We start from the raw sequence: 26,500 nt of genomic DNA on the forward strand, positions 1-26,500 counted from the left end.
ACCAATAAATAGTAAAGGAGTGTTCCCCTTGCTCTACATCCTCTCCAATATAAGCTGTCATCAATGTTTTTGATCTTAGCCATTCTGACAGGTGTAAGATGGTATCTTAGAGTCATTTTGATTTGCATTTCCATGATGACTAAGGATGTTGACCAATTCCTTAAATGTCTTTCAGCCATTTGAGATTCTTCTCAAGAATTCTCTGTTTAGATCTGTAGTCCATTTCTTAGTTGATTTGTTCGGTATTTTGATGTCTAGTTTCTTGAATTCTTTATATATTTTGGAGATCAGCCCTCTGTCAGACGTGGGGTTGGTGAACATCTTTTCCCATTCTGTAGGCTGTTGTTTTGTCTTATTGACCATGTCCTTTGCCTTAAGGAAACTTCTCAGTTTCAGGAGGTCCCATTTATTAATTGTGTACTCTCAGTGTCTGTGCTACTGGTGTTATATTTAGGAAGTGGTTTCCTATGCCAATGTGTTCAAGGCTTTCTTCCACTTTCTCTTCTATCAAGTTCAGTGTAGCTGGATTTATGTTGAGGTCTTTGATCAGCTTGGACTTGAGTTTTGTGCTTGGAGATAGATATGGATCTATTTGCAATCTTCTACATGTTGACATCCAGTTATGCCAGGACCATTTGTTGAAGATGCTTTCTTTTTTCCATTGTACGTTTTTGGCTTCTTTGGCAAAAAATCAGGTGTTCACAAGTGTGTGGATTAATGTCAGGGTCTTCAGTTCGATTCTATTGGTCCATATGTTGGTTTTTATGCCAGTACTAAGCTGTTTTTATTAGTATAGCTCCATAGTAGAGTTTGAGGTCAGGGATGGTAATGCCTCCAAAGGTTGCTTTATTGTACAGGATTGTTTTAGCTATACTGGGTTTCTTGTTTTTCCATAGGAAGTTGAGCATTGTTCTTTCCAGGTCTGTGAAGAATTGTGCTGGGATTTTGATGGGGGTTGCACTGAATTTGTAGATTGCTTTTGATAAGATTGCCATTTTTAATATGTTAATCATATCTATCCAATAGCATGAAAGATCTTTCCATTTTCTAATATCTTCTTCAATTCCTTTCTTCAGAGACTTAAAGTTCTTGTCATACAGGTCTTTTACTTCCTTAGAGTTACCCATGGTATTTTATATTATTTGTGGCTATTGTAAAGTGTAATGTTTCTCTGATTTCTTTCTCGGCCTGTTTATCATTTGTATGTAGGAGAGCTACTGATTTTTTTAAAGTTAAACTTGTATGCCCCTACATTACTGAAGGTGTTTATCAGCTGTAGGAGTTTCCTGGTAGAATTCCTGGGGTCACTTATGCATACTATCATATTGTCTGCAAATAGTAAAAGTTTGACTTCTTCTTTTCTAGTTTGTATCCCCTTGATTTTTTTTGTCATCTTATTGCTCTAGCTAGAACTTTGAGTACACTATATTGAATAGATATGGGGAGAGTGGACAGCCTTGTCTTGTTCCTGATTTTAGTGGGATTGCGTTGAGTTTCTCTCCATTTAATTTGATGTTGGCTGTTTGTTTGCTGTAAATTGCCTTTATTATGTTTAGGTAAGTCCCTTGTATTCCTGATCTCTCTAGGATCTTTATCATGAAGGGGTGTTGGATTTTGTCAAAGGCTTTTTCAGCACCTAATCAGATGATGATGTGCTTCTTTTTCTTTTAGTTTGTTCATATGGTTATTACGATGACAGATTTTTCTTATGTTGAAATACCCTTGGATCTCTGGGATGAAGCCTACTTGGTCATGGTGGATTTGTTTTCTAAGTGTTCTTGGATTCGGTTTGCCAGTATTTTATTGAATATTTTTGCATCAATTTTTATGAGGGAGATTGGTCTATAATTCACTTCTTTGTTGCATCTTTATGTGGTTTGGGTTTCAGAGTAACTGTAGCCTCATAAAATGAGTTTGGTAATGTTCCTTCTGTTTCTATTGTGTGGAACAATTTGAGGAGTATTCACTCTTCTATGAAATTCTGGTAGATTTGTGAACTGAAATCCTCAGGTCTTGGGCTTTCTTTTTTTTTCTTCTTCTTTTTTTCTTTTGGTTGGGGACTTTTAATGACTGTTTGTGTTTCTTTAGGGGTTATAGGTCTACTTAAATTGTTTATCAGGTCTTGATTTAATTTTGGTATGTTGTCCCTACCCAGAAAATTGTTCCTTTCTTTTAGATTTTCTAATTTTATGGAACACAGGTTTTTGAAGTGTGAACTAATGATTCTCTGGATTTCCTTGTTGTCTGTTGTTATGTCTGCCTTTTTCATAATTTGGATGTTCTCTCTCTGCCTTTTGGTTAGTTTGGATAAGGCCTTGTCTATCTTGTTGATTTTCTCAAAGAACCAACTCTTTGTTTCATTGATTCTTTGTACTGTTCTCTTTGTTTCTATTTTATTGATTTCCACTCTCAATTTGATTGTTTCCTGGCATCTACTCCTCCTGGATGAGTTTGCTTCTTTTTGTTCTAGAGCTTTCAGGTATGCTGTTAAGTTGCTAGTGTGAGATTTCTCCAACTTCTTTACGTCAGCATTTAGTGCTATGAATTTTCCTCTTAGCACTGCTTTCATGGTGTCCCATAAGTTTGGGTATGTTGTACTTTCATTTTTATTGAATTCTAGGACATCTTTAATTTCTTTCTTTATTTCTCCCTTGACCCATTGGTGATTCAGTTGAGCAGTATTCAGTTTCTATGAGACTGTAGGCTTTGTGTAATTGTTGTTGTTGTTGAAATCTAACTTTAAGCCATGGTGGTCTGATAAAATACAGGAGGTTATTTCAATTTTTTGTATCTGTTGAGATTTGTTTTGTGACCGAGTATGTGGTTGATTTTAGAGAATGTTTCATAGGGTGCTGAGAGAAGGTATATTCTTTTGTGTTGGGGGGAATGTTCTGTAGATATATATTAAGTCCATTTGAGTCATAAAATCTGTTAGATCCCTTATTTCTCCATTAAGTTTCCGTCTGGCATACATGTCCATTGATGAGAGTGGGGTGTTGAAGTCTCCCACTATTGGCGTGTGGGGTTAGACATGCTATTTGTTTTAGTAATATTTCTTTTACATATGTGGGTGACCCTGTATTTGAGGAATAAATGTTCAGAATTGAGACTTCATCTTGGTGGATTTTTCCTGTGATGAATATGCAATGTCCTTCTCCAATTCTTTTGATTAATTTTAGTTTGAAATCTATTTTGTTAAATATTAGGATAGATACACTAGCTTGCTTCTTAAGTCTCTTTGATTGGAAAGTCTTTTCCCAACCCTCTACTCTGAGGTAGTATCTATCTTTGAAGTTTAGGTGCATTTCTTGTATACGGCAGAAGGATGGTATCCTGTTTTCATATCCATTCTGTTAGCCTGGCGAGTCACATTTTCTTTATCATTTATGTGATGGTAGACACTTAAGTTCCTTAACTTGATTACTGTGCATAGCATTCCAATGAACATTATAACTCACAGACATTTTGGGTAAATGATTTTAAATAGGCATATAACTATGCACAGGATAAATGTCTCTGTCCAATTATTTCTTTCAATGCCTTCTCCTTATTGTTTGGCTGCCACCTCAACCCTATAATGCTGTTGAGCAAAAGGAGCTCACATGCCACAAAATTCAAACCCAGCTCCTAGTTATACAGTTGGACAAAATAAAAAGACTTTGCTGGATCCAAACATAAGAAGTGTCTCTGGCCTCCTGAATATAACTGATGAAGACAATATTGATTTTGACCCTGAAAATAATTTAATAGCTTTATTCTATAGAGGATTTTGAGGAAGTGTTATGAACTGTCCTACTTAGGTTTCTTTTACTGTGGTAAACACCCTGACCAAAAGCAACTTAGGGACACTGGGATTTATTTGGCCTACATATCCCAGGTCACAGTCCATCCCTGAGGAAAGTCAGACAGGAATTAAAGGCAGGATCCTGGAGGCCGGGATGGAAGCTGAGGCCACAGAGGAGTGTTCCTTACTGGCTTGCTCCTTATGACTTGCTCAGCCTGCTTTCTTAAAGAACTCAGAACCACCTGCCCAGAGAACAACTAGCACTGTTCCCAGTGGGGTGGCCCCTCCCACATTTAATATTAATCAAGAAAATGTCCCACAGACTTGCCTACAAGCCAACCTAATAGATGAATCTTCTTAATTGAGGTTCCTTCTCCCACATGACTCTGGCTGGTGCCAAGTTGACAAAAAACTAACCGGAACACTAACCCAAAGAATCAACCACTAATCAGGACAACAGAAACAAACCACATGCAAAGGCCATTGCCACATACTCCAACTTCTTATAAAATACTGGTAGCAGAGTAACTGAAAAATACAAATTAAGAGCACTTCACAGTTTCTAAAATAATAGGAAAAAACAGTTAAGAAAGCTCTTCTTTGTGTCTACATTTTCCAATAACATTTGCACATCAGGTTTTTCAGAGTTTATATCTGAAAGCTTCCTGTGACAGTGTCTACACTGTCTGTCTTGTTGTCTGTGCTCTGCTAGGTTAAGATGTGCAGTCTACACAGGGCACAAACAAGCAGATCTGGAAAGCATTCAGATCTTGGCCGTCAGGAAGGTGAAAAGAGGACAGATGGGAACAGATGGACCAGTCACCTCACTACAGACTAACTTCTGATCCACACAGAAGGCAATTCATAGAAGTAATTCTTATGTTTATTCTTTTCTTCAAAATTAATCAGTGTTTTCCACACATCAAAACAGATTTGTGCGGCTATGGAACTGGCCCATTCAGTACTGTGTCTGCCATGCAGCCATGAGGACCTGAATTTAAATGCCCAAACACATGTAAAAGTAACCAGGCACAGTACTTCCGATCTGTAACTACAGTGATAAAGGGTACAGATGTGGGCACTTGGAGCTCATTGTCCAGTCAGCCTAGCCAAGTCAATGAGCTCTCCATCCAGTGAGGGACCTGCCTTGAAAAAGAAAGTGGAGGGTCATCAAGAAAAACCTGGCTTCAACGTCTGACCTCCACATACAGACACAGGTATGCTCACCAACATGCACATGAGCACATACACACATAAACATGAGTGCACCCCACATATGACTAGATATATAACATCTCTCTCTCCTCTCTCTCTCTCTCTCTCTCTCTCTCTCTCTCTCTCTCTCTCTCTCTCTCTCACACACACACACACACACACACACACACATGCACCATGACAATAGAAGCTTCCTTTAGTTTCCTTCAAGGAACCTCCATGTTCAAGCCTCTGTGGCCATTGGGAGGTACTTTAAGGCTGTGGGTGTCAATCAGTGAGGTTTGTTGGTCTAAGAGTGGTATACCACACATACATTACAGTGAAAATTATGATCCTGATTAAAAACTGTTTTGAAAATGCTATAGTCATTAAAAAGATTTAACACAAAAGGATATCTTAAAAGCCACATTATAGCTCGAATTAGACAAGGACCACAAAGGTGACATCTATAAGACAAGTCAGGAAAAACTGAGTCCCATCCTATTACCTCACACTCACATTCAAACAAACCAAATACATTTTAACAAATGGCACTGGAGCAACAAAAGAAGAATAAATAGGTAAACTAAAACATTTATGCACCAAGGCATTATAAACAGAATAAAAAGAAAATACACAGAAGGGAAGAAGTGAATGTGGGTCATGTATCTGCTGAGGGACTCATATCTCAGAAACAAAATCACTGTAACTCAATAGCAAGGAAAAAATAAAGGGCCAGTGAGATGGCTCAGCAGTTAAGATTACTTGATGACTTTGAGTACAATCCTGAAACCCATGTGCTGGAGGGATCAGCTCTTGTATATTGTCCTCTGACCTCCATGTACATGCTGTAGTACACACATGCCCATGCACATACACACACTAAATAAATAAATAATTTTGGAAAGAAAAGAAAACATTCCTATTTAAAATGAGAAATTGCAGACAATTCATGAAAATCCAATGAATTGTGATTTATTTTTCTTTGATATTTTATTCAAAACAAGAAGTAACATAAGTTTAGTTGAGGATGTGGACAGTTGGAGCCCTTGGGTTGTGCTGGTGAGGATATAAAATAGTACAGTGCAGTTGGAGACAGAATAGCAGTTCTTCAAACAATTAACCCAATGGTCATATGATTTGGCAACTCAAGCTATCTACCTTGAAGAGCAAAAGTCCAGAGCTCAAACAGATGTACTTGCACACTCAACAGTATGGTTAAGAGCAGCGAAGGTGAGAACAAACCACATTTCCAGCCACAGATGAATGGGAAGCAACACAGCATACACACACAATGGACTACTATTCTGCCTTATAGAGCCCAAGAAATCCTCACACATGTTACACTTGGATGAGCCTGAGGACATCACACCAATGGAAACAAGCCAGCCAAAACAAACAAAAATAAAACCCAAAAGAACACCAAAACACAGATACTTGTGAGACTCCAATTCAGGTTTCCCATATTAATCATATTCAGTGACAGAAAGTAGAATGGTTGATATCAGGAATTGGGAGTGGGTAGTAAGAAGAGTCTTTTTTAAGAGCTATCGGATTCCATTTGGGAAGATGAAAAAAATGCCTAACATTTAGAGTATGGTGATCATCACATAACATGAAGCTACTCCATACACTGAAACTGCTAAAATGTCAAAGGTGTGATATGTATAGTTTCATAATATCTATACACAAATATATGTGAAAAAGTGAGTTCTTCCACTCAGCCTTCAATGTACCAAAACTCTATCACAGGACAAAATGTTTACTCTGTTCTTGTCAGGAATTTTAATTCTTAATGGATTTATATAAGCTTGAACAAAGTAACAACATTTTTCTCAAAATCAGGAACAATTTGCTTACCTGGACTGGACTTCTGTACAATCATTTCTTAGGACACGGAACGCAGTACCCAAAATCACAGCCAGTATGACTGTGATAATTAGCTTTCAAAAAGAAAATGGGAAAAAAGAAAAAAATTTCCATTAGGAATAGAAAGTATTCTATACATTGCTCATTGTTGTAGGATATACAGTTTCCTAATCAAATCTCTCCAGTGAGAGAAACACTATATTTTGGGCAGAGTCCCTGGAAGAATATGAAACACACATGTTAATACACTGCTTGTGTGTTAAACTGAAGTTTAAGGTCTCTGCAATCTGAGGCTCTGACAGCACAGACCCTGGAAAAGCTATGACTTCTCCCAGTGCTCCACCAGGAACAGCCAGTGAAGGGCTCAGTTCAGGTTCTGAAACATGGATGACACAGGGTGGAGAGAATGCAGGCACCTGGGGAGGTTATGGGACAAACCAAAGTAAGAGACAAAAGAGACCTAAACTGAGATCTCAACTCTGGTGCAGCAAACATGTGCAGTTTCTACTTCAAGTGTTTAAAGAACTCTGTCTTTCTTTACTCTAGTTAGAAACAAGTTCACCCCAGGCCAGGGGACAGCTCAGTGGCAGAGTCCTGCACAACAGACACTAGACCTAGCCCTGATTCCCTCAACTGCAAACCAAATAACAAAACTAAAAATGACTTACAACCCAGTTCCTGGCAGTGGGATCTTGTGTGCTAAGAAGGGGTGAGCTGGTCCTCACCTGTGTCTCCTCTGGACGTCTGTGCCTGTGTGGGAACGAGCACTATTGCTGTCACCTCAGTGTTCATACAGCGTCCTCTGGGTCACCTGATGCCCCATTGCCCCTCATCTCTGTCACTGCTGCTCCATCAACCTCAGCCAGGGTGGTCTGTGCTCAAGTCTCATCTAAGCTGCCAACTCCTCCAGACCCTCATCTACCTCCATCCACTCAGTCTGTGCAGACAGTCACAAGGACCTGCACTGCTTTGGTTTGGGGTTAAAATGGCTTTAGAGGATGCTTCACTTAGCAAAGGTGCGAGGCTACATGATTCTGCAACTTATTTGAAAGATTCTGTTATTCCTCTGATAATGTTTGAGAAGTAGAATATTATTATCTAAGGGAAAATATCCTCCCACGTAATTTGATAAGTTAAAAACCAATCCCAGGGCATAGAGATGAGGCTCAGGAGTTGAGTATTTGCTGCTCTTGTAGAGGGGGCCTGGGATTCAGTTTCCAGCACCCAAATGACCCCTAACAGCCTTCTGTAACTCCAGTTCCAGAGGATCTGATGCCTTCTTCTGCCTCCATGGTCATACACATGATGCACATGCAGGCAAAACACCCATACATAAAAAAACAAACAAACAAACAAATAAATAGTTTTAAAAATTAGTCCTCAGTTCCTAGCATGGCTAGCGTGCGCACACACACACACACACACACACACACACACACACACACACACGCTTCTTACCTCATGTTGTTGCCTCACTGTTGAACAGTGAGTAAAGCAATTTGATGGAATGTAACTCACTTTTTTCCAGTCATATTGAATCTTTTTTTCAAACGAGAATGGACACAAAAATGCCTCTTTTGTGTCAAAAATGCCCAAGTAAAAGACCAAAGTGTCTGGAGCAACAGACAGTACAACTCAAGTGGTAAGAATATTCACATAAACACAAGGAAGGAAGCAACATTGAAATATGAAACTGGTAGCACATATGTTAAGAAGCAAGTGGCATTTATTGCAGCCAACAACAGGAACTTTCAGTGTTCAACAGAAACTAAATTCCTGAGAACAAAATAACAACACACTACCAGCAGTTCTGGTTGGGCAGGGACAGAGATGTAGGTCCATGGTAGAGTGATTGTCCTCTCATGGCTGAGACTCCAGGATCAAACACTAACACAGCAGAATCCTCAACATCATGAAATAAAAGATAAATAAATGATGGCCCAGTGAGCTGGAAGAACCACATTTCTGTGTGACATTTATGTTAAAATAACAGAAAATCTTAAGGCATGATGATCCTTGTTACAGAGCCAGTTTAAAGAAAAGTGGAACCTCACTTCCTCCCAGTTCCCAGTCAGCTGACAGGGAAGAGCACTGTTCAGTCCAGTCACTATCTGTGTGTGAACTGCGCTCTGAGTGGCTTCTGCTTTCACACTGGACTCCAATAAGGAACAGCACTCTGCAATGGGCTCATCTCTCAGGCAGTGCATGCACAGGCTCCCTCAGAGGGGATCAATGGCCCTGTTTCCCCATCCGATGAATTCAACTACAGATCAACCCCCTTTCCCTCCCCAGTCACCTCCACCCTTCCTACTTAAACTTTCTCCAAAGTCCATTCTTTCATCTGACATGCTACAATTTTATCTGTTTATTCAGGTACCATCCATCCATCCACATGAAAAGTTACAGCAGGACAGAAGCCTTTGACTCCCTTACTCATTCCTGGACTTTGAACTTGTAGGATGCACTGGTGAATTAAAGTAGACAGGTGTGAGGAACTCCCAGGTGTGCTGAATTTCTTGTTGTCTTCCCTGAATTAAATTTCCTACTGGGATTAGTCATTATAGTTCCTCTAAATAAAACAACCACTAAAATTTTTCTGTAAGTAAAAAGTTAACTGTGTTCCACTTGCTTTATTAAATATTTATATATGCCAAGTGGAGATGAAAAATACATGGGAGTAGAAGATAAATGTGACCAGAATTAGACTGACTCAGAAACAAATTGTTTCTATTTGAGTTTTTCACAACACAATTAAAATAATTCATCAGATTACCCGAATTATAGTGATCCATGTAAAATCCTGGAAATTTTTGAATGAACGATAGATAATCCACCCGAGCTGATTCCAGAAAGGGGTAACACATGTGATCTGCTCCAAGGTTGAGTTCCTCCCTGTCCTCTGTTCCCTCAAGAGTGGATCAAGTTCAGTTCTCATTTCTCTGTATAAGGAGGACTGGACATACATGTTGGCTAATTTTTCTGTGACTTGGTGATGTCTCTCAGAAAGCTCTGTATATTTGTTGGCTTTGGGATAAAAATGGATAAAGACAAGAAACAGACAATAATGTAACTGATTTTTCTGAGTCATTTTGCATGAATAACAAATTATGTATCAGTTTTTCTTTGAGACAGTTTCATGTACCCTAGACTGGCCTCAAAGTTGCTATAAAGTCAAGAACCAAGCTTCTCTAGTTCCTCCTGTGTCTCTCTCAGGTGCTACAATGACAGGCATGCACTTAACACACAGGTATGTGGTGCTGGGAACCAAACTCAAGGCTTGGTGCATCTGAGGCAAGGACTGTACCAGGTGACGTACATCTTCAGCCCACCACATTTTGAGAATAATAAAATTACTACTGTATAATTCCTTTACAGATTAGAAGAGCGTCCCTAACTGACCTGACTACTATCATTATCCCATGGATACAGCAAACTGAATGACCTCTTCCCATCTGGACCCCAAGTCTTAACAAAGTCTTCCTTCCCTTATAGATCTATACTTCTTAACATAAAAGTCTGGTCTCTGCTTTCTTGTTAGGAGCCACTGTCAGCAACTATTGCAGGCCATGACCAATTGTAGTTCATGGCAATTGATAATTCAGATGTCAACCCACCACAGGGGTGATTCTCTATGGGGTACCCTGTCCAGCAAGGCTTGCAGGTCACTGACTCTGAATACTGTTGCTTTCGTCTGTAATTTCACTTGTGCAATAACAGCTATGGTATCTCCCCATTACCATCATTTCCATGTAATGTGTACATTTAATCACATGATTACATCTCAGTCTTATGGGCACACATATTTGTGGGTGGTCAGGAAGATGACTTCTTATTTAAGTGTATAATTTTGATGAATAGAAACATACTAAAATATGCTTCATAATTAGATCTATTGTTCCATGTGGACTGTAGACACTTAGAGGTCTTGTTCTCCAACCTTAGCCACTGACAAGGCAATTGGCCAAAGGAAGTGTCCTTGTGTGTCTTTCACAGACCGGAATTTCAGGTGCCTGGCCTTTTTGGATCAAAACCCTTCAGAAGAATTACAGTGATCCAGAAGTGATAGTGCAGGTGTCTGGCCTTGGTATATCTTAGTCCTTCAAGAGATCAACAGCACCTATGTTGCCCTAAGCTTCCTCCACCAGCTCCTCCCCACTCTGATTCAAAGAACAATTAACACTTTGTATTTATTTCTACATCAGTTTTTAATGCAAGATTCTAGGTTCAGTAGACTAATTATGTATAGGTCCTGGGATTCAGGTGATTAACAGAAAAAGGCTGTTAACTGATTAATTATGTCTTGATATTATTAATGACATAAAATAGTACATGTATTCTTTGCCTTTTCCTTAAATCTCTCATTGGTTTAATTTCTTCTCTTGTATTCCTTGTAGCTATCCCTTTAAAAGATAGCCAGAACTTTTTACAACCTACAGCTGTTGTCAGACACCAATTAAGTTGGCCAAGTCTTTGCCAAGTATGACTCTTAACAGAATGCTTGTCCCTGAGAGTTTGTAGTTTTTACTAACAAGTTGCTAATGAATGGATGTGATATATGCATATGCACTTGGGAATTTGTAATGAGTAATAGAATAGAGATGTAGTAGAATAGAGATATAGTAGAACAGAGATGTAGTAGAATAAAGATATAGACTAAAGACGTAGAAGAATAAAGATGAAGAGGAGTGAGTGAGTGAGTGAGTGAGTGAGTGAGAGTGAGAAAGTGTGGGTATGTGCTGAATGAGGGATGCAGCTGAATGGCCAGAGAAAAGTAAAAAGCTATGGAGAGAATTGCTGTGAAAAGAGTTGTGCAGCAGGAAGAATGAGTGTGTGTGTGTGTGTGTGTGTGTGTGTGTGTGTGCGCGCCCGTACGCGCGCGTGCGCGCACTGAGTGAGGGATGTAACAGTGTGGAATGGAACTTTCCTTTATGGAGAATGTAACAATTTGGAATGTATTTGTGTGGAGACAGAAAGAGTCAGAGACCATTTTTTAAGAAGTAAAAGAGAAAGTTACCACCAGTAAGCATGTGTGTTTCCTTATTTCACCAGTCATAGGAAGATTAAAACTTATTCCTAAATACCCTCAGATAAAAAAGTTTCCTATTCCTTGCTACTCTGAGGCATTCCTTTTAATACTCTGAGCTGATAGTGGAGCCACACGTGAATGTATATGCAAATGTGTAAACTGCCAAGTATCATGTTTTAAAAATGTTGTAAACAAAGCCAGGCATGGTAACATATCTCTTCATCTTAGTGAGGGTTTCTATTGCTGTGATGAAATACCATGACCAAAAACCAAGTTGGGGGAAGGGTATTAGGCTTACACTTCCACATTGTTGTCCATCAACAAAGAAAGTCAGGACAGGAACTCAAACAGGACAAGAACCTGGAGGCAGGAGCTGAGGCAGAGACAATGGAGGTGTGCTGCCTACTGGCTTGTTCTGACAGTTTTCTTATAGAACCCAGGACCACCAGGCCAGGGATGGCCCTACACAATGGACTGGACCCTCCTCCATCAATCACTAATTAAGAAAATGGCCTACAGGCTTGTCTGCAGCCCAATCTCATGGAAGCATTTCCTTAACAGAGGTTACTTCCTCTTAGGACTTTAGCTTCTGTCAAATTAACATAAAACTAGCCAATGTACCTGTAATACCTACACTTGGGAGGTGAGGTAGAAAGAGCACACATATAAGGCCAGTCTGGCTACATAAGCAAACCACATCTAAAATAATAACAAGAATAATATGACAAACAGTAAGTACAACAGAAATTTCCTTTACAACTGACAATAGCGTATAAATTGTCTTTTATAAATTAAATTAAAAAAAAAACACCAAGCACTAACAGACAAAAGACTCTATTTATTAAATTTAGGACACTAAGTAAACATAAAAAGCTAAAAAGATAGATTCTAATGAATCACACTATTGTGTTTTAATGAAATCAGTTAAGCAAAAATCTGACTCTAGAAGACTCACATACCATCATGGCTGTATTCCTCTGTGTCTAGTATAGCAAGGAAACCTCCATTAATGATGTCCAGGAAGAAGAACTCAGGGTTGTTGTGGGAATCATATTCGTAACCTACAAAGAAGTTGGCCAAGAACACAAACCTGAGGACCCTCTTTCAGAGAGTGGGATGGGGAGGGGAGACAGAATCTAAAACTTCTTCTTCTTGCCCCTCCCCCATTAACTTATCCTTTTCCCTTATATATAAACTCATAATATTTCAATTATATCTGTTTCCCAGTCTAATATATATTATATACATATATACAATTTTATGAATATATGTGTATGTTTATGTGTATGTTATACATACTTATATAAACTCTTCCTGTGAAACAATCATTTGAATTTGGCCTACATTTTTATTGGACCCTAAAGACTCACAAATGTTTACACATTTTTAAATGACAAAGATTAATCAAAACCAAAGAGTGATGGACAGCAAATATTTAAACATATATTTGGAGAATCATCCACAACTATATTCATATTTCTATAAGATGAAACTGACAGCATGAACCATTACAAAATATGTCATCATCCAACCTGACTATGAAAAAAAGGCAGGCAAACATGAGTCCATAGAAGCCAGACTTGAGCCACTCTAGCCAAAAAGCACTACCTAAACCTGAAAAGTAAAGTTATTGCTAAGTTAAGCAACATCTCCACAGCTCCCCACAAGAAATGACACTAGGGAAAAACTAAAAACCACCATCTGCTACCTGAGCAAGAACAGGATGATGCTGGCCTTCCCAAAGCTGTTCCAGTGACAGATAACTGGGCCTGAGGCCGGCATGTTAATTAAGAGAGTCACCACAACTGGGAAACAGGACAAGAAGCTCAGGAAAAATACTGTAACCCAGGCGTGACACAGGACAGCAGAAAGAAAAGAGACCTGAACAACAACCTGTGCTGCACAGCTAACAGATCCTGTCACCAAACTAACCAAAGGTATTTAAAATGGAGAAACCCACACACAATAAGTCTGCATGAGGGTCAAGGAGCATTCCTGAGAACCCTTGTTCTCAGATCCCCTGAATGAAGGAGATCTCACAGCAAAAGCCAGCCATACCTGCGGATGTGAAGTACTCCAGCGCCTCTTGTGCAGGGCCGTGATACAGGACTTTTCCTGAGGCCACTAAGGTGAGGCTATCAAAAAATCTGAAGATGGTGTACTGGGGCTGATTAATGGAGAAGATGATTGTCCGTCCCCTCATAGACATCCTAAGTTTAAAGAGGGAAAAATCATAAGTCACTGGACAGCAGAACCTTGAAATTCTCAACAAATATTTTATTTCTGAAGTTATATTCTTCTTTCCAATTTCAGCTTGAATGTTTCTTAAAAACACCTCTTCTAACTTGTATTATGCATCTGCTCTAAGCTTTTACTTAAAAGACTAGGACTTGTAAAGTGTGGGACATTAGTAGTTCAGGGTTCACTATAGTGTCAGTATGTAGATCCGTGCACAGTCTTCTCAACTGAATCAGAATATCTGGGAGTCATTGCAAGGAATCCATATCATGAACAGGCAGCCCAGGTGATGGGCATGTTCACTCAAGCTTGAGAATCCATGACAAAGCACATATTACAACTATGATTGTATGCACAATTCTCTTCCATTATTTACACTTTCTGCCTCTTCAGGAATTAGTTTTCATTGTTCTGATAATGTGATTCACATTATAACCACTTGTTCTCCCTGCTAAACCCTTCAGCAAGAACCTCATCTCAATTTTCACAATATCGGCATAAGGCATGTCTAATACAATTCCCCCTTCCTGTTCATAAGACTTAAAAAGCCAAGCACCACCTGCCTGGACTGAGTCTATCAGGTTGATCACAGTCCTCGGGGAAGGATTTTCCCTGGAGGAGGTGGGAATAGGGGGTTGGCTGGGGGTAAGGGGAGGGGGTGGGAGGGGGGAGAATAGGGGAACCCGTGGCTGATATGTAGAACTGAATGGTATTGTAAAATAAAATAAAACATTAATTAATTAATTAAAAAAAGATGGAAAAAAAGGCCAAGCACCAAGCCAAGGGATCACAGAGAAGGGCAAACCTGGGATTTGATCATTGGTTTAATTCCATGATAGGAAAAAATAAGCTGAATGACCATTTCAGGGAGTTATATCTTCTGTTAGGGGAAACAATGACCAAAAAAAAGGTGTTTAAACCTGCTATGAAAATATTTTCCTAAAAGCTGGGTATGGTGGTATATCTGTAATATCCCAGCATTTGGGAGGATCAGGAGTTCAAGGCCCACCTAGGGTACATGAGACCCTGTTTCAAAAAGACAAACAGAAAGAATGAAAGACAGGGGTTGGAAAGAAGGAAAGAAGGAAGGAAGGAAGAAGGGAAGGAAGGAAGGGATGGAGGAAGGGAGGGAGAAAGGAGGGAAAGGAGAGAAGGGGAAGGAGGGTATCAGCCTGGACTACAGAGAAAATGAAAAACTATGAAAATTCAAGAAAAACATCTCATAAGCATATACTATGAGGTGTAACTCTATCCAAAGATAGACTGCCTCAAAGATAGCCAGGCCAGATAGTAATATCAATACAGGTTGGACAGAAGTGGACAAGGTTTCTTGTAAGCTAAATAGACTTGCAACCCATCTGCTGGTAAAACAGAGTACCACCAGCTAAGAAGAGAAAGAACCAGCTGTACACAGTGTGAACTAAAATATCTGTCCAGGAAACTATGAGAGCTCATGGCTACACAGCAAGGATTGTGTGTGCCTGAATGTGTTTGAGAAAGGAAGGAAGTAGGGAGAAGAAGAGACTGGGAGGAAGAGAGAGAGGTAGATAAAAAAAGAAAGGACACCCAGAAAGATAAATAACTGGTGTGGAATTAAAACTTTAAAAGAGATTGTAAGAAGAGCAGCTTAGACTCAGGAAATCCCCTCTGTCATAAGCTGGAACATCAGGTGGAGGGTAGTAGAGAGCTTGCAAGGACTCAGAGTAGACATGACAAGAGCCTTCCTCAGAGTAAGGTCTAGGATCTGTGGCCTCAGCATCTCCTCCCACAGCATTTAGTTGGGAATCCTGGGCAGCACCTCAATCACACCTACAGAATCACATCTAGAGAGTCACACCTACAGGATCACACCTACGGAGTCACACCTACAGAACCACACATACAGATTCACACCTACAGAAACAGAAGGTGGGTTTTCTTGTTACATGAAAGTATAATTTTATTTTAAAAATATATATATCCTTGTCGGCAATTTTCTAAAAGACATTTGCTTATTGTTCAGGGTGTCTTGCCTTAAGTGTGTGTACCATGTGTCCTTGATGCATGTGGAGGTGAGAAGCCTGCATTAGATCCCCCAAAATTGTAGTTACAGATAGTTGTAAGCTGCCATGTGGATGCTGGGAATTTAACCTGAGTCCTCTGGAAGAGCAGCAAGTGCTCTGAACTGTTAATTCATCTCTACAGCTCTTGTCAAATAATTTAATTAAAATTTTTTATTTTAAATATATGAATCTTTGTCAAAAGAAGGAATAAGACTAATATATATTGTATAAATTTCTAAAAAAATAAATTAAAACATAAATAACCTCCCAATGAAAGGGCTTCCTCTAGCCAAAGAGGGATTGATTTAATACTTACAATAATGAAAAATAACATATTATACCCCATTGTACAACATAGGAACTGGGGAGAGAAACCTTTCCACACAGTGTCATGTCAGCTGGTGAAGTGGTTAAAACAAGAGAAGTTACTAATTCACAGGACAGCTGGTTGGTAGAGATGAGATAAGGAGCAGAATAATGACAAACAGCCAACTGTTCCATGTCAGACTATTCATAATCATAAAAGGAAAAAATTGTAATTGCATATGATATAACCCAGCAACCACCAGCATGATTAGATGATCAAGATTCAAGACAGAAAAGGGAGATGGATCAATGGGTAAAGACACTTGATGCCAAGTCTAAAGAGTTTAATTCCCAGAATCCACTTGGTGGAAGGAGAAAGTCAAGTCTCCTGAGGTTTCCTCTGACCTCTACATGCATGCTATACACACACAAAAATATACAAACAAATAAATAAATAAATGCAAAATAATTGAAATATTCCTACGATGGAGGATGCACATCCAGGAGTGTTGGAGACCAAGGAGAACACAGCATATCAGGGCCTGGTCTGCTGCAGAACACTGGGAGGAAAACCACACTTAGGATGGCCCCATGCAATGCACTAAGACTAGCCATAGCGTGAGACACAGGGACAGAGAGAAGCGTTCCATCATGAAAATGACAAGAACTTGATCTTAGAGTGTCCTGAAGCAGACAGGAGAGGGACAGACAGGGAGGGTGTGACACCTGAGGAGTCTACAGACTAGAAGGTGACAAGGACCCAGGTGTTGACTTCCTCACTGGGGAGGTGCAATGGTGGATGATGTGGTTCTTGGAGGGACGGGCAGGAGTGTTTAGGGTGATGGACCATGATGTCAGAACAAAACAAAGAACAAGGGGAAGGAAGGACAGACATAGAGTGCAGTAGAGTTCAATAGCCAGGAGCCCAGGTCGTGGGAATGGGACAGTCCTTGTACGGTTCTTGGGGTTATTCAGTCAGTGTGAAACGCTTACTAATTTTTAAAATGAAAAAACCTAACTCTTATATTTTTTTCTATAAATGTTTCAGCCACAGACATCTTTCTTGAGAGAAGGAAACATCACTTCTTTTAGTTCATTCTTCCCCAGGTTCAGGACCCAGACCTTAGGAATCATTCCCTCAGCCACCACATCCAGGGCTAATCCCAGAGATAATGCTATTTATTCTATCTTCAAAGCACTCCATAACATACCATTTCCTAACTAAGGAACCCCCACAGCTGAACCTCCTGCTGACATCTTTGCATCCCCATAATGCAACTGCACAACCTTCTCTATGGTGCTTGCTCTGCTCTAAACTCAGAAGCCTTCTCACATCCCCTGCCATAGAAACCCAGGTGGTCCAGGTAATCTACATCCAACCCAACCATTCTGCCTCATCTCAATTGTGGATGTGGAAGACTGAATTGTGTTCTTCCAAAGACTCATTTGTTGAAGACTCACATCTAAGAACTTAGAATGTGGCTATAATTAAAAACAGAGTCTTTAAAAACATAATTTAAGTTTAAATGAACTTACTAGTGTGTCCTAATATAACTGGTATCCATTTAAGAGATCAAGGCATAAATACATGAAGAGAGAGGAGATACCATCCACTATTCAGTGACCGAGGCATCAGGAGACACAGCCTGTGGATACTTTAATATCTGGCTTCCAGAAATTAGAACTGTAATAAATTTAACTTCTATTAAGTCACCCAGTCTGTTGTGATTTTAGCAGTGCACTAGCAACTTTTCATCTCCTCAGGCCACTGGGTCTAGTCAAATTGGTCTATTTAATGTTCCAGACACAGAAAACATGCTTTGCTTCAGAACAAATGCATTTTCCCTCTGTACAGCCCTCTGTTCAGATCTCACTCACTCATCCTCAGCTCACTTGACACTTGCTTGAGGGTCATGGGGACATTTATGTAAAGCAGTGCTCCACCTTCACCACAGCCATCTTTCCCTATGCTCTTGTCTCATTGTTCTTGATGTGTATTCCTTGTTAACTGAAGTTTCCCTCCAATAAACAAGGAATAAATTCTTTTGCTTACTTCTGAATATTCTGCACCAAAAATACACACAAGTGACCAGGTATTAAGTGAATATAACTTAATGTTCCTTTGACACTTACCTTTTCATAACCAAGATGATATCTACTGTAGTTACCAAGTCTAAGCCAGTGGTGGGGTCATTCAAGAACAGAATGGGATGCTTGGTGACCAGCTCCATTGCTATACTGGTCCTTTTCCTGAGCTCCTTAGATCTAGGCTAGAGCACCAACAATCATCATTATCAACAAGAACAACCACAGTCATTGTCATTGTTGAACTTGCCTTTTCTAGCAATAAAAGATTTTGTTATATCATTATCCCCAGGAGCAGAGTATTGGCACCTGGGAGAAGAAGGACATTTCTCTTTTCCAAGTGAGTAGAAAGAGGCTCAGGTCAGACTTGAAATGAAGCCCATGCTAATGACAGTTACTGTTTGTTCTTTATCAAGTCACATGTTCTAGGATAATGAGTTATCACACTCCAAGCCTGGCACAGTGAGATCTCTGTCTAAGGAACAATGAAGACAGGACAGAAGAAGATGAAGAATCTCTAGTAATTTAGTAGTCATTTAACACCCTCCTAAAACACACACATTCACACACAACTCAAGCTTTCTACACAACACACACACACACACACACACACACACACACATGAATACACAAATTACACAACACAACACACAGGCACACACGTGCACACACTGCTTTTTATCATAAATTCCACATTGCCATTTTATGACCTTTTTAACTTCCTTAAGACTGCAAATTGACATTATTTACACTGTACAGCACCACAGAATTCATGACTCATCCTTGTAGGTAAATCCAAAGGGTAGTATAGTCTACAGGTCAAGCTGGCAGTCTTTGTATCAGTCCATGTCATTGTGTAAGGTGAGAGGGAATAGTAATATTCATGGGGACACAGAAATAGGGAACAATTCTCCCCAAATATGATAACCAAAACCATGATCAAACCCTACTGACAACATACAACAAAGGATGTTTGGATAATGTGGATGAGTGTGATCATGACAAGACTGAGGATATAAAGGAATTATTCATTTTGATAGTTAAGAACAGAGTTTCTAGGTAAGCAAATGTTTTTTTTGTTGTTGTTGTTCTTTTTTTTGAGACAGGGTTTCTCTGTGTAGTTTTGCGCCTTTCCTGGAACTTACTTGGTAGCCCAGGCTGGCCTCGAACTCACAGAGATCCGCCTGCCTCTGCCTCCCAAGTGCTGGGATTAAAGGTGTGCGCCACCACCGCCCAGCATATGTTCTTACATTTATGGATAAAAAGTAATTAAGTACTCAGGAGTAAGATACTCCCTAACGTTCTTTTAAAATGCCGCAGTGAGGAACAGCTTTAGTGAGCATGCTGTTGTAAACACTCATGGGCCCAGATGGCTGGTATCAGCAGTGTACTATAGTGCGGGCTATACGACAGTCAAACTTTTACAGAAACCACCTCTTGCTTCTACATTTCTTAGATCAAAATCTTATGAAAGGTTGGAGGGAAAAGCACTTGCCACACAAGCCTGAAGCCTGGGTTCAATCCCTGGAACTCACATAAAAAGCTATAATTGGTGGAATGCCTCTGTAACTCCATCAAGATGTAATTACAGTGAGATGGGAGGTGGATCAGGAGCATCAGGCACATGTGTAGGGCATGAGTAGAACAAGACAGACCCTAACTATCAACAGGTGGAGGAGAGACAAAAGTATCCTATGACCTCCATGTGCGTGCTATCGCATTCAGGCAGACACACACACACACACACACACGCATGCACGCACGCGCATGCACACATACACCTTTTTTTGGAATCTATCATTAAAAAATTATGTTAAAGTTCTTGCAATCCAGTACATTTCATGACTTCAAGAAGTTAATAAACATCTTTGTATGTTGTCCCCAAAAATGTAAACAACCTAGGGCGATGAGTGATTAATGTTAAAAATAGAACAAAAGAAAGAACTTTATTGTAAATATAAAACCATGTAATGAACAGACCCAAAGCAAACAAAAATTCCATCACTCAGGAAAAATGAAAGCATAGTAAATGGAGCTTTCCTATTATTCTTCCCAACAAGACAAATATCTCATAAACGACTGTAGAGAAGCATTGTGGGAATCAACAGTCTGTACCTCTCTGTTTCTCACTGCCTCTAAGGAGGAGTCACCACAGAAGTTAATCCATGAGAATCATATTCTGGGGAGCCCATTTCCATCCATACCACCAATGTCTGCTCAGCAGACATCTATGTATAATCTTCTCAATGAGTTGATGTCATTGTGAGAGACAGGATGGTTTGGAGGACACAAGAAGAGGAAAGTAATCTTGATAGTATAATCTCTAAGCATATAATAAATAAAATACCTAATCAGACTCTATAAACAATGTAATAATAAAAAACATTTGGGGATTGAAAATGGTTAGAGACCTGACAGGCTGAGGATATAAAGATTTTATTCATTTTGATTTGATGGATTTCATTTGATTTGATGGAATTGTTAAGATAAGCATGTATCCTTAATTGTTAAAGATTAAGAATAATGAAGTATTCAGGAATGAAGTATTACATAATAGTCTCTTAAAATATGTTAATAGAAACTAGTTAGCTACGACATGGTTAGCTGCGAAGTTCACCACTTATCTGTTACCCCTCCCGATCCTGCACAAATCCTCATAGGAGTCACCAGGTCCATTCTCTGTTTCTCTTGCTCAAGTTTATATCATTAAAACCTAATACATGTGCTGGTAATAAATATTAACAGAAGATAAGGAAGGAGGGAGCAGGGGCAAAAGGCTATCCTAGGTTTCCATCTAGATACTAAGATAAAATGATCTTGCAAAAAGTAAACAATGAATGAAAGGTTTTATTTCAGCATAAAATCTGAAAGTACAGTCAACCATTGCAGGGAAGTCCAGGCAGGAAGCCGATGCAGCTGGTTACATCCAGTCAAGAGCACAGAGAGGATGAATGCATTCAGGCCTGTCAGTGTTCAACTCACTTTCCCCATTCTCATGACACCCAGGACCCAAACCCAAAGAATGGTGCTGTCTGAGTGGGCTGAGTCTTTCCACATCTAAAAACTTAATCTACAGTCACCTATAGAAATGCCCACAAGCCAACTGACTACAATTCCTCATTGAGACTCTCTTCTAGATGATTCCAGGTGGCTCCAGACTGTGTCAAGATGACAGTTAACACTAGCCACCACAAACAGGATGGGATAAAAACACAGAAAGGCTACAGAAAATAACAAGCACTGAACAAGTAGAAGAAAATGCTAGAGACACCAAGTACAACCCTGGAGGAAATAAATGCAGAGTGAAACACAGAGCCAGAGTCCTCAATCCCATGACATATGTCAGTCCAGAAAACATTCTGAAACAACAAAGGGACAAGTCCTCGGGGAAGAGACAATAAACAGAAGAAAGCACTTGTCAGATTCTCCATGAGTCAAAAGTTTAAGGCTGAGGAGGAGGAGGCTCATGTGAGGAAACTTGGAAATGGCCATGTGAGGAACACTTTTCCCTTCTGGATCACACTCCATCAGAGGTTTAACCATTGCTGAGAAAGCTTCCCAGCTCAATCTCCACTTTACATCATGTAACCAGTCACTTACTCATTAATACAGAGAGCAGCCACCTGGACCACACACATTACAGGAAACTGATGACAGAGGGTCACGTTGTCCACACAGGGCTGTCTCTCTGTCCTTCTGTCTCTGTCTATGTCTCTGTCTTGCTCTCTTCTTGGCTCTAAGTCTTTCAAGTTGTTTCTTCACATTACCTGGACATTTGAATCCTTATCCAGATGCAGAAGTTCAAGGACCTCATCAATTCGCTGCCTTCTTTCATCTCTCGTTACAGTCATTGGGAGTCGAAGAGCTGCTGAGAACTCTATATTTTCTCTCACAGTCAATGTGCGCATCACCACATCTTTCTTAAGGTTAAATAGTATTTAAATTAAATACAGTTATCACTAAGACAATCATTCCAACAAATGTGACGTAATCCTCATATAAATGATACATATTTCAATACTCTACTGAAAAATAAGCTTCCAGTACAAAGTACAGCACCTGATGCAATCATTTTCACCCCCTCATGCCTTCTAAGTAGAGCACAGGGATTTAGGTGACTGCTACCTGCAATTATTTGCAGAAGGCATTTTCTATGCAGTGGTAAAAGATGAAGGAACGGCAAATCCGACCACTGCAGTCTTTGTAGAATTAAATCACAGCTGCAGTTACTAATACTGAGCCACAACTGCCAGACTCCAATCTCTCCCCTTCTTCCTAATTAATAACACCAGTCTCAGGCTAATGAGTCATTAGGAAAATCTGGTGTAGAGAAAGTTGGGCCTCTATTCTATCATATAATTAACTGGAAACACACAAATCTTCAAATTGAGCATTTACCCATACAGAGGCAGGGGAAATCTAAAATTACAAACCCACCAACACTTACTCGTAGTACATAACCAGAAGTACATTTGAAATTAGCAGGTTGAGGTTTTCCGTTTATCAAAATATCTCCTGATAATCCACGTGGATCTTTCCTTGCAGCTAAGACATCCAATAACCTACAATCAGTAATATATATTGTGTAGTTTACTTTGTCTCTTCAGTAAAAACTATTGCCTTTTAGCAACTCAGAATAAAAATTCTTCATATCACAAGTTTAACTGAAATCTCTCTCTCTCTCTCTCTCTCTCTCTCTCTCTCTCTCTCTCTCTCTCTCTCTCTCTCTCTCTCACACACACACACACACACACACACACTGCTTTCTGCTCATTGTGTGCTCTAACACAGCCCAGAATTATGAATGCAAGATGTGATCCACATGACCGTCCCTCCCTGCAATCTGACCTTGGGGACTCAAACTCATAATGTGCTGCTGGATTTTGAGAATTAGGCCTAGTGATGATTTCTTGTTCCCAGAAAACTTTGCTCCATCTTTCTAATTTTAATACTATCTCCCACACATTATTATTAGATAATAATATGACCCAATACCATATACAACCACTGTATCATTTCCTGTCAGTAAAGTGGACCTAGTAAGACTTTCTGTTCTTGATAGAAAATTGAATGTACCCTCCTGCACGTTATCCACAGTGCATGGGACCAGACTCACACATATATACTCACACAATACTTACAGACTCACACATATATACACAATACACATATATACTCACAAATATATTTGCACTATATTTAAATAATTCCTATAAATGTGATTTTTCTAGCACAGAAACTGGATACAAAGGGCTCGCATGTGCTTTCTGTTATACTCACCAAGATCTACTCCCATCATCAGGTCCCATGATAGCATTGAGGCCAGGTCTCATGATTCCACTGTAAATGCGAAATCATACTGGTTAATTTGTCTAGTTAAAAGAAGTTATATTCATTTAGTGTCTACAGTGAACATGCTGTTGAAGTTTGATGAAATTTTATACAGAATATAAGTACAAACCCATAAGATTGAAATATTAATAGAAACCTAATTTCAAAAGATGTCAGTAGCTAGTGGGGACTCATCAGAAAATTGTCTCAGACATCACAAAACCCCTTTGTTTACTATTTAAGGACTTGTTTTGTTTTTGAAACACAGTGCACTAAGTTCAGTGCTCCTTGAAGCAAGCAGCTGGTTCTCATGAAGACTCTGTTACACATATGGGATTTATGTGTCAAGTATACAACAGCTTCTGGGTAATGTTTGATGATCAGCGTCTTCACATAGCCCTGCTTGCTGCCTCCTAAAGCTTGTCACAAGAAACCACAAGAAACCATGTTATTCATGGGATAACAGCAGCAGTGTCATTATTATTAAAATAGAATCAAACTAAAACCAATGCTTCTTAAGAGGAAATCCAAAGATTAGAAAGAAGCACTCAAGAGGACAGGAGAATTTTGCCAAGTTTAACACTCAGAATAAATTAAAGCAAAACAAAACACCATTTTAAGCAAAATAGAAAAGCTAAATACATACCCACAAAATGAAGATTTTCTTCCCTGATAAAGAGATTAGCATATGCTCAGTTTAGAATTGGGAGACATCCCTCAAGTAGAGGACATTCTTCATTGATGTATAGGTGCAGCACAAACACAAGGTATGTCAGAAAACTGATCGATTCACAGTAGTGAATATTCAAATTAAAAAGGCATATTCTTATAGAAAAACTCAGGTATGTTCCTATTTCTTATTTCATATCCAGACAACGTGTCAATCCTTTGCCCTGCCCATTCACCTCTTAGTAAGAAAATGATGGAAGTTCTGGTGGAGGAGCAGAAATGACCGGTGCCCAAGAACAGAGGCCATGGTTGGGGTTGGGAGGAAGAGTCTATACAGACTGAGCGGGGAAATCTTGGTGTGTGTGCTCTGTCCTCAGAATTTGGTCAGAAGCATGCCTTCTATATGTTATGGAACAATGTGTGGAATGTTGGTTTTAGCTCTTTTAGCTTGTAATGAATTTTGAGCAAATACACGAGGACCTGGACTTTCTGCTGTTGAGACTTCCTCATTGCTTCCATCTCATCACTTGTAACTGACCCAGACAGCCTGTCAGAAACTCTCAGTTCAGTTAGGGAGGGAATGTGGATATAGACACATATATAATTCTTTTATACATTCAAAATTCAAAAAAATATATGTATTATATTTTCAACATTTCCTCCTCATACTTTGATTTTAATAGTGTGTCTTTGATGATATGTTTTCATCCCTAATTTTATTGAATTAAAATAATTTCTTAGGATGTTTTTGGTGTGTAATATGTCTAAGGGATTGTCAAGCTTGTTTGTGTTTACAAAGAACCAACTTTTGGTGCCATTAATTCATTAAGCTGTTCTTTTAGTCTCCATCTCATTTATTTCACTGTGATCATGAATGTATCTGTATATATGACAAGGTGAGGCTGGGGGATGGTTCAATGGGTGAATCATTTGCTGTGTGAGAGGGAGGACCTAAGTTAAACATCCAGAATTCACATGACCTTGGGTGCAGTTGTGGGGACCTATAACTCCATGCTCTATGGAGAGATGGAGACAGAGATAGGAGAATCCCAGGACTCTTGCAGGCTGCTAGCCTGGCACATCCATCAATGAACAGTGAGAGACTCTGTCTGCAACATGGTAGAAGGTAAAGACCAGTGCTCAAGGTTGTCCTGTGATGGCCTTGTGCCACGGGTGTGTCATAGTGTCCTCACATCTGCACATGTGAACACATACACACACATAAACAGATATATACACTGAACACACACAAACACACACACATACACACACAGCTTATGATAATAGATAATATGTTGAAAAAGTAGTTCAATGTTGTGGTCTCTTTAGTTCATGCACATACTTGACATTAGATAGTCTTTCTTTCTCCTCTGTTTTTTTATGAAATGAAAAACCACTCTGCACTGTCTCTCGATAGCTGATGTTATGAAAACTCAACACAGCCTCTCCAGTCAATGTGCTTTGGTCACTGGTGTCCATTCCAGGAAGGTCACTGGGATTTCTTTCTATCATCGGGATTGTAACAGGGTCATTATTAGAAGACATCTCAAGAGGTTCTTCCTTCCTGTGGAAGGAACAGCAATAGTGAATTGATGGTCCACACAAACAACATTATTACACAGCACAGCACACTTCAGGATTGTTTAAACTGCGCAGTCATAGGCTGATTCCTTCCTGATGAACATATCACTGTGACTACCTAGGACCCAATGAGAAGCACACAGAACTGAATATATAGGCTCCCTTAGACACCCAATTTCTAAGAAACAAATGAGACCTAACAAGTAGAGTATAAATTTTATTCATAATTCATAATGGAAGAAGGAGACAGACGAGGGGACAGATTTGTCTTACTTCAAAAGCATATTGTGATACAATATAAATTCAGAGGCAGATCCATGACCATCATTACCACATGTCGTGTGTGTGTGTGTGTGTGTGTGTGTGTGTGTGTGT

At 39.5% G+C, this 26,500-nt stretch overlaps 1 protein-coding gene across 1 annotated transcript in view; it reads right to left on the reverse strand.

Moving 5' to 3' along the window:
• LOC114691798 (ATP-binding cassette sub-family G member 3-like) overlaps positions 1-26,104 on the reverse strand; it is a 50,449-nt gene extending 24,345 nt beyond the window's left edge. The window contains exons 1-9 of the mRNA XM_028867325.2: positions 25,887-26,104; positions 23,825-23,884; positions 22,992-23,106; positions 22,312-22,464; positions 18,593-18,729; positions 13,932-14,083; positions 12,833-12,934; positions 9,621-9,871; positions 6,839-6,921 (exon numbers count right to left, since the gene is read on the reverse strand). Coding sequence (XP_028723158.1) covers positions 6,839-6,921; positions 9,621-9,871; positions 12,833-12,934; positions 13,932-14,083; positions 18,593-18,729; positions 22,312-22,464; positions 22,992-23,106; positions 23,825-23,884; positions 25,887-26,089 — 1,256 coding nt within the window. The 5' untranslated portion in view covers positions 26,090-26,104. The remainder of the gene's footprint in view (positions 1-6,838; positions 6,922-9,620; positions 9,872-12,832; positions 12,935-13,931; positions 14,084-18,592; positions 18,730-22,311; positions 22,465-22,991; positions 23,107-23,824; positions 23,885-25,886) is intronic.
• Positions 26,105-26,500: the final 396 nt, after the last annotated feature.

The sequence above is a fragment of the Peromyscus leucopus genome, chromosome 10 (assembly GCF_004664715.2).
Source record: "Peromyscus leucopus breed LL Stock chromosome 10, UCI_PerLeu_2.1, whole genome shotgun sequence".
Taxonomy (NCBI): Eukaryota; Metazoa; Chordata; class Mammalia; order Rodentia; family Cricetidae; genus Peromyscus; species Peromyscus leucopus.